The sequence below is a fragment of the Homarus americanus genome, unplaced genomic scaffold, assembly GCF_018991925.1.
Source record: "Homarus americanus isolate GMGI-L3 unplaced genomic scaffold, GMGI_Hamer_2.0 scaffold24260, whole genome shotgun sequence".
NCBI classification, from domain to species: Eukaryota; Metazoa; Arthropoda; class Malacostraca; order Decapoda; family Nephropidae; genus Homarus; species Homarus americanus.
The window spans coordinates 8,882,575-8,891,796 of record NW_024721079.1 but is presented as its reverse complement, the minus strand read 5'-3'; the positions used below and the strand labels follow the sequence as shown (position 1 = coordinate 8,891,796).

Here is a 9,222-nt window from a genome sequence, read left to right as displayed (position 1 = left end):
TCTTCTATACAAAGATCCTAGGATGTGACGATTTCTGAAGTACTTAATGATTTCTGTAATGTGCTCCTTAATGTTCTTGATTTGCAGTTCTTGTGAAAGCAAATTTAACAGGTGTGCAGAGCAACCATATGTTATAATGGATTTATCTTGTCCGAATTCACTTCTCATTTTTGCCATATTAGCAGCATTATCTGTTACACAGCTTACTGTGTATCCAAATTTGTCTTCACACTTTTTTGTAGCACATTCAGCTAATTTCAACAGATATTCAGCTGTGTGTCTTGATTTTGTGTCTATAGAGTCAACAAGATAAATACGGTTGTCCGCTGTTAAAGTTATACATACTATAGGCTCATTATGGACATTACTCCATCCATCCATCATGGCCATGCAAACTGTTTTCCCACTAAGTTCTTCTGAATAATTCTTAATCACTGAATTGTAAGCTTGATCCACGAGAGACCCTCCAATTTGATGTCTATCAGGTGGAGCATATCCTGGTCTTAGCATTTTAATCATCTTGATGTTATTAGCCTGCTGCATTGCATATACTTTTCAATCGTGTAGAATAAAAAGAGAAAACAGTTATTAGTAAAAAAAATCATTTTGATTTAAATCATGATTTTTTTACTCTGATTTAAATCATGTGATTTAAATCATAACAACCCTGCATTACTGTATTGTACTTCGTCGAGTTTCCATACCTGGAGCTGGCAGACACCCGCCCCATTAGAGGTCACAACTTAAGGTTGAAGAAGCGACAAGTTCAGAGAATTGTCAGGACAAACTTTTTTAGAGTGAAAGTTGTCAACTCTTGGAACAATCTGCCAGAGAGCGTTATGACGGCACCAAGTATGAGCTCATTCGAGGCCAGACTTGACCAACACTGGAGCAGGTTCCGATATATTCAGGAGCCAGTGAAGTAAAGGGCAGCACAGCTAACAACGTTTTTGTTTTACCTATGTGGGTAAATTTTAAGTAAAATTATATAGTACTGTATAGGACCCATAGTTATTAAGAGTTTTACCTTGAAAACTTGTCCCCATCGTGCTACTGTTTATTATAGTGTGTAGCTACAAGAGGCAGAGAAATGTTTTCATACTTTTTTATCGAGGGTTCTCTCCCCCCCATTTTTTATGATAGTGATTTTCCTGTTATATTTAGAACACTTACTTGCCCCAAACAACAGCATTAAGGTATTTTTTTTTTCCAGAAGCCATACTATCTGCAAAGACATTGAACATATTCCCAGCCAGTAACAGCATTAAAACTAAGAGTAAAAACATGTTATTCATATCTCATTCTTTCCTCACATCCCCCCCCCTCTCCCACACACACACACACAAAGGCACAACAAGCTTCAAAGATCTCTGTACAATAAAGTATGGGGAATATTAACTCTGCTGACATCAACTACTGTACAGTGTGTTTTTTTTACTTCAGGCCAGTGAGATGCAAGAGAAGTTGTACTGAGGTAGAGTATGCACAGTACAGTAGTGTTACTGATGCCCCAGGGGTAGTTGTGTCTGCCTCTATTGTACTACAGTACATCTCCCATTGATAAAAGAGATTATCTGTGTTTTATTTTGACTGATTTTCTAAAAAATTTAAATCTCTTATTGTAAACAGGCAGGTGTATTGGGTGTTATTTTTCTCTTATTAAACTTAATATAGATTATATATTTCAGATGTTAAGTCCCTGCAAATGGTTTGGGCTAAATTGGAAGGGTATCCCTGGTGGCCTGCACTAGTCTGTGAGAGTCCAGGTGATAAAGTTTTTAATCGTGACGGTCTGATACATGTCCAGTTCTTTGACAACCCTCCTACACGAGGATGGGTCAAGGAAGTGTGAGTATATTTAAGATCATCTTAAAATTACTTAGAAATCTTATATAAGTAATATTTTCTATCACTTTAAAACCCCTTCTTTGTATAATGCAGGAATCTGAATTAAACCTACAATCATGTAGAAAGCAGGAAATACTTCTCAACAATGGTTAAAGAAAGGCTTACAATCTCATATTTCACACAGTACAGTACCAGTGGCAGATGATGAGTAATGTACTGGAGTGGATACTTTACTGTTGTATTGTGAAGTCTATGATGATTATTTCTTCCCAGGTTTGTGAAGCCTTACTGTCCAGCGGGAGAAAATGGCATCCCAACATATAAGGACCCATCATGGATACATGCTGTAAAAGAAGCCAATGAAGCACAGCAGCTGTCCAAAGATGATAGAGAAATGTTACTCGTGGAAATGCTTCCTTCAGATGAAGATGAAGCAATGGACACTGATGAGGAGGGTGAGATGCTGTACCTTAAAAAGTAGATACCCAAAAATTTTATTTGAGTACAGTACAGTACAGTACTCAAGTAAATTATTTGGTTATTTTACAACTCTGGTTATATTGTTCCTTTATATGTTCTCAATATGTATATAGAATCTGAACAAAGTTTGTTGGATAAAAAAATGGATAAAGTAGGATCACTTAATATGAATCTATCTCAACAGCCAGCGACCAAAGTAAGGAAAATCTTGACCTGAATGTGAAGAAAAACAAAAACAGTCGCAAAACGCACAGTACGGGAGGTGAGCCAATAAAGAAGCGCAGACGGATCATCCTCCACTCAGACAGCGAATCAGAGGATGACTACAAACCTGGTAAATTTATTATCTGTACAGTGGTCCCTCGGTTAACGAACACAATTCGTTCCAGAAGGTCGTTCGTTAACCAAAACCATTGTTTCAGTGGGATATTGGGTAATTGGTTCCAGCTCACAGAAAAGTATATACAAAGTAAAGCCAGAATATAATTTACATTGCTGGAATTCTTATAAGATAGTGATTAATTTGAATATAAACATGCTAAAATTTGCATTAGACATACAAATTTTAGATCTAATTTAAGAATTTTATTAGGGAGAGCAAAAATTTTATCTTTTGTGCAAAATATATGAAGTTTATATTCAACATATTCCCTGTCTTGCAAGGATTTCAGCAATGCAAATTATATTATCCTAACTTTAGTCTGAGGTATTATTTATTTTTAAACCTGTAAACCTAGTCTTTTTGCCCAAACATTTCTCAGGGAGGTGGGGGTGGGGAGGGAGGGGTGACATGTTTGACAGTTGGCGCCTGTGGTGTGAAGTATTTAATTGTTACTGTAGTTTATTTTTTTTTCTTTTAGATTGAGTTTTTGTTTTTTGCTTATAAAATTTAATAGAAGTGACTGGGGTGAATTTAATTTGCATGCTGGAATTCTTATAAGAGAGTGATTAGTTTGAATGTAAACATAGAAGAGATCACTGAATTGGCTAAGTACCTCTTCAGCTTATCAGCTGATGTTCAAAACAAAATGTGATTTTCGTAAGGATTTCGTTAATCGAATTTTTGTTCATTAACCGAATTGAAGATTCTTATGGAAGGTAATTCGTTAACCAAGGCGTTCGTTAACCGAGGGACCACTGTAATAGTAATCATACTATTTTCTTTTCTTTGATATAGTTTATATAAAGATAATACAGTTATTTACTGTTGTTACATGCACTTGCCTCTGACACTGAAAATGGATCAAAACAAGACTCTCCCTCCACAGAGAAAATCGCCAGTGATAGTGACGACGGGTCAGTGAGTTCTGCCGTGAATGAGGACGAAGTATCGGAGCCAGAAGTAGAGTCGGAGATTGATTCCCCAGTTAAGGTATTGTATTTTGAGCATTAAATTTCTTTTGCATTTAATAGTGTGGTGTTAGAAGATAGCTGATGGAGACATTTAATTTATTTCAGGGTTTAGGAATGGTGGGATGAGAGTGGTAGTGGTGAAGCAAGAAGGGAAGGGTATGTGAGGAGACGTTTCAAGTAATGAGTAATGAAAGAAAACAGCAGAGGGACCAGAAGGAAACAAAACAATAAATGGGAGATGGGAAGAATATTTGGAGCTACTGTTTCAGTAAAGTAACACATATATCCTGAAGGTTAGGATGTTCTTAGCCCCTAGGTTGACACATCATATAACGTGCGTCAGCAGAGCTTCGGGTCATATCCTATGTTTTGATCTTTCGTGGGCCTATTTGAATAAAAACGATGGGCCTAGCTAGATTATGGTGCCAAGTAGGTGTTTATCTTTCACTCACATATGAGAGCCTCCCAGTCTCTTCTCAGTAGCTTCTCAGCTTTTATGATGTAGGCATCTCGTACCTTGGAGTTGACTCACTGTCATGGTTTTGGTATGAATCGGTGGTAGTAGGAGTGGATTATATTATATAAAGATAATAATATGTCGTATTTCTTATTTCTTACCGTAGAGTCCGATACCTTCACACTGATTACTTACAGGAGATTATGGCGTATCTACGTAGAAGTTCACTCCACCACTCGACATTCCATGATTTATACTTGATAAATGATGATTTAATGAATTTATTTAATTTTCAACATCCATCTAAGTTATTGGTTATACTATGTCATAACCAATCAGTCGTTACCTTTAGTAATAATAAGATAGGATCACAGATACGGGCAGATAATTGCACTTACATTTATTTGTCAAGCTTCCATACAATGATTTACAATTTGCGTGGATATATGATTTACTCACGTTCACGCTGTAATAAAATGAATCTTCTAAAACAGGGAATTTTCAACTTGGGGACACATGTGGTTACTCTACTATGGGTGGGACTTAACAGAGCCTTAATTCTTCAAGTGATACATTTACTGCCAGCCTGGATTGCTTTTGTCGCAACCAGGCTTCCACACGTGATATTTCCACGGGGATAACAAACCTAGGTTAACACACTTAGTCTCGTGTCGATCACGGTCACGGTAGACGGGTGTCGTACAGGAGAACTCTGTAAGCGTGAATTAATTAACCATTTACTGTAGGTTTGATAGGCCAGCCTGGATTGCTCTTGTCGCAACCAGGCATCCACACGTGATATTTCCACGGGGATAACAAACCTAGGTTAACACGCTTAGTCTCGTGTCGACGACGGTTCACAGGACGGAGTGCGGTGGAGGACTCTGTGTGGTGTGGTGTCCCGCCCCCCCCCTTCAGGAGGGAGAGGCTGGAGGCGACGTCTTAACTAACCCATGGCTCAGGGGATACTGGTTAAAATGAGGTTTTTGGGTGTGAAGCGATGAACAGTACAACACTGTTTCACTGCCCATCCCCCTAAAGGCTGGCTAACATACACTAATGGAAAAATACATGTCCCAGTTATGCCTCGCCGGGCGTCTTATCTCTGGTAAAACAAACCTTGGAGTTGGTTGCGTGGGTAAGCCTAACGCAACCCATGACACTCACTTCACCATGTGTTTTTACCCCTCAACCCCCCATACACAAATCTAGTATTGTGATCATTTACTGGAGCAGTGATATGATTGTTTAAGTGTAAATAGTAATAACATGAGTAAATCAAGGGTCCTTTACCTCATACTACCTACAAATTATGTTGTTTACCCTGTGCTATTGTTGCGCGCACACACGCCACTTCATGAAAATTCTCAGCTCTTCCTAGCCCCCCTGTGTTGCCAATCTTTGAAAAAGATCTGTGTTTATTTCCTGTTTATATCATGCATGGCCAGTTTGTTAGACTACAAATGCTTTTTATTTTATTTTTTTTAAATGTTCCCGAATATACCCGCATAGGGGGGGGAGGGGTATACCGACCATAGGCCAAAGCCCAGGGGTTATACATTGTAGAGAGGAGACATGGCATTTTTGGCAGAATGACTGAGCACTGGTACAGGGGGGCCCCTGTAGTATTTCATGATATGTTATACTGAAATATCACCTGACAAATATATAATAAATTTTTTGTCTCTCTTAGGCACCTGCAAATAAGCGTAAAAAGCCGACACCAGCACGTGGACGTAATTTAAACTCGTCCTTTTCGTCATCTCCGTCTACTTCTAAGACCCCTACATGTGCCCCACCCACTCCTAAGGTCTCTGAAGGCACCAAATCCAAGTTGTCCTTATTTGCTGTAAAAGAGGTAAGTCTGTAGGCATCTCGTACCTTGGAGTTGACTCACTTCACCATGTGTTTTTACCCCTCAACCCCGCATACACAAATCTAGTATTGTGATCATTTACTGGAGCAGTGATATGATTGTTAAAGTGTAAATAGTAATAACATGAGTAAATCAAGGGTCCTTTACCTCATACTACCTACAAATTATGTTGTTTACCCTGTGCTATTGTTGCGCACACACACGCCACTTCATGAAAATTCTCAGCTCTTCCTAGCCCCCCCTGTGTTGCCAATCTTTGAAAAAGATCTGTGTTTATTTCCTGTTTATATCATGCATGGCCAGTTTGTTAGACTACAAATGCTTTTTATTTTATTTTTTTTAAATGTTCCCGAATATACCCGCATAGGGGGGGGGAGGGGTATACCGACCATAGGCCAAAGCCCAGGGGTTATACATTGTAGAGAGGAGACATGGCATTTTTGGCAGAATGACTGAGCACTGGTACAGGGGGGCCCCTGTAGTATTTCATGATATGTTATACAGTTGTACCCCACTTAACGCGGTCAATTGAACCCAGAGGGTCCCGCGTTAAGTGAAATCCGCGTTAAGTGAACAACAGAATATATGGGATTAATTCCAATAGAAACCGGCCCGACCCCCAAACTCCACTTTTTGAAGGCACATACCTATGTTGTAGTAAAAATAACATCTTAATTTTATGATGGTACATGCACACAATTAATACTTAAGAGAAATAGAGAAATACAGTCGCCAAGTTAATGTCCATTCAAATAATGGACTCACTCCCTCCCCCTCTCACACTACACAGCCGGCTAACAGATGGTCGGTCGGTCCCTCCCTCCCCCCCCACCCCCCACCAACCGTCCCAAGGAGATGTGTGGGATAACCTCAAACTAAAGTTAGGAAAATATAATTGACATTGCTGGATTCCTTGTAAGACCAGGAATATTTTGAATATAAATGTCATATATTTTGCACAAAAGATAACATAGTTACCTAGAGAAAAAATTTTTATCTAAAAATTGTAAGTTTAAAGCAAAATATATGATGTTTATATTCAAAATGATCACCAAATTATAAGAATTCCAGCAATGTAAATTATATTCTGACCGGGTAATTTGTATGAATTTTATGAGCTAAAACAAATATCTTCAGTTAATAAAAAAAAAAATAATCTTCACGACACTATCTGTCAATCAAAGTACCCCACCTTGCCTCCCCCCCTCTTCCAACCGCGCGGTCAGTCCCAACCCTCCCCCCCACCCCCCACCAATCCTCCCTTCCAGAGTTTTTAACATTTAGTATTAAATAATACCTCAGATTAAAGTTAGGATAATATAATTGACATTGCTGGATTCCTTGTAAGACCAGGAATATTTTGAATATAAATGTCATATATTTTGCACAAAAGATACCATAGTTACCTAGAGAAAAATTTTTATCTAAAAATTGTAAGTTTAAAGCAAAATCTATGATGTTTATATTCAAAATGATCACCAAATTATAAGAATTCCAGCAATGTAAATTATATTCTGACCGGGTAATTTGTATGAATTTTATGAGCTAAAACAAATATCTTCAGTTAATAAAAAAAAATAATAATTCTTCACAGGGTAACAGATGGTCGGTCGGTCCCTCCCTCCCCCCCACCCCCCACCAACCGTCCCAAGGAGATGTGTGGGATAACCACTAAATTTTAATAAATAATACCTCAAACTAAAGTTAGGATAATATAATTGACATTGCTGGATTCCTTGTAAGACCAGGAATATTTTGAATATAAATGTCATATATTTTGCACAAAAGATACCATAGTTACCTAGAGAAAAATTTTTATCTAAAAATTGTAAGTTTAAAGCAAAATATATGATGTTTATATTCAAAATGATCACCAAATTATAAGAATTCCAGCAATGTAAATTATATTCTGGCCTGGTAATTTGTATGAATTTTATGAGCTAAAACAGGCAGTCAGGCAGGGTGGCGGGTGGGGCAAATCTAAAAATAGCGTCTCGGACACTCACCGCGTATATGTGGAAAAAATCCGCGTTAAGTGAAAGTTCAGCTTTGGCAAGGCACCGCGTATATGCGAAAACGCGTTAAGTGAAACCGCGTTAGGCGGGGTAAAACTGTACTGAAATATCACCTGACAAATATATAATAAATTTTTTGTCTCTCTTAGGCACCTGCAAATAAGCGTAAAAAGCCGACACCAGCACGTGGACGTAATTTAAACTCGTCCTTTTCGTCATCTCCGTCTACTTCTAAGACCCCTACATGTGCCCCACCCACTCCTAAGGTCTCTGAAGGCACCAAATCCAAGTTGTCCTTATTTGCTGTAAAAGAGGTACCGTATATCGCGGCCTATAAGGCGTCGGGGTGCATAAGACGGCCCCCCCAAATTTCCATTTAAAAAGTAGCTTTTGAGCTCTATTTGCTGTATATGACCAGTACCCCAAATGTGACACTTACCCTCTGACTCAGTAGTCCTTTACCAACCATCCTTGGTTTTTTAAAATAAGGCCAATTCACTTCAAGTAATGTCATCAAATGTTACCCGCTAGTGTAGTGTAAACACTAGTGACGTCACTGAAGCGTCTGCTATTTACCGGTAACTGGAACTAATGTCGGTGTCGAGTAAAATTTTTCCATTTACTTGAAATGGATTTACCGATTTATTTGTTTATTTATTTATTTATAATATACTGTAACATATTAAACACACTGCAAGTACTTTCTTTCATTTATACGCTTGCTTCGCAAGAGACTATCGGTGGTGGGAGTGTTCCCTCGTCTCCGTGGTGTGACTGTGTTCCCACTGTTTATACAACAGGTGGTTCAACAGCAACCACCGTATTCTAATTGTGGTGTTTCATTAGGATTTGAGTGAAAAAGGTTACCGGTATGTTCTTACTCCATACATTTATTACACAAACATATTTATATATACAGTCAACCCTCACTTAAAGCGGTCCCACATTCCGCGTTTCCACGTTTATGCGGTGCCCTGCCAGAACCCAGGATGCTCACATTCCGCGGTGGGTGTACCCCTTTACACGGTGAAGTATAATTTTTTTTAATTTAGCTCATAAAATTCATACAAATTATCCGGCCAGAATATAATTTACATTGCTGGAATTCTTACAATTTGATGATCATTTTGAATATAAACATCATAGATTTTGCATTAGACATACAAATTTTAGATATAATGTTTACTCTTGAG

At 38.3% G+C, this 9,222-nt stretch overlaps 1 protein-coding gene across 1 annotated transcript in view; it reads left to right on the top strand.

Moving 5' to 3' along the window:
* Window positions 1-1,661: 1,661 nt before the first annotated feature.
* LOC121861362 (DNA mismatch repair protein Msh6-like) overlaps window positions 1,662-9,222 on the top strand; it is an 88,977-nt gene continuing 81,416 nt past the window's right edge. Inside the window, 5 exon segments of the mRNA XM_042359011.1 lie at window positions 1,662-1,848; window positions 2,122-2,303; window positions 2,513-2,662; window positions 3,597-3,700; window positions 5,832-5,996. Of these exon segments, the coding sequence (XP_042214945.1) occupies window positions 1,706-1,848; window positions 2,122-2,303; window positions 2,513-2,662; window positions 3,597-3,700; window positions 5,832-5,996 (744 nt within the window). The 5' untranslated portion in view covers window positions 1,662-1,705.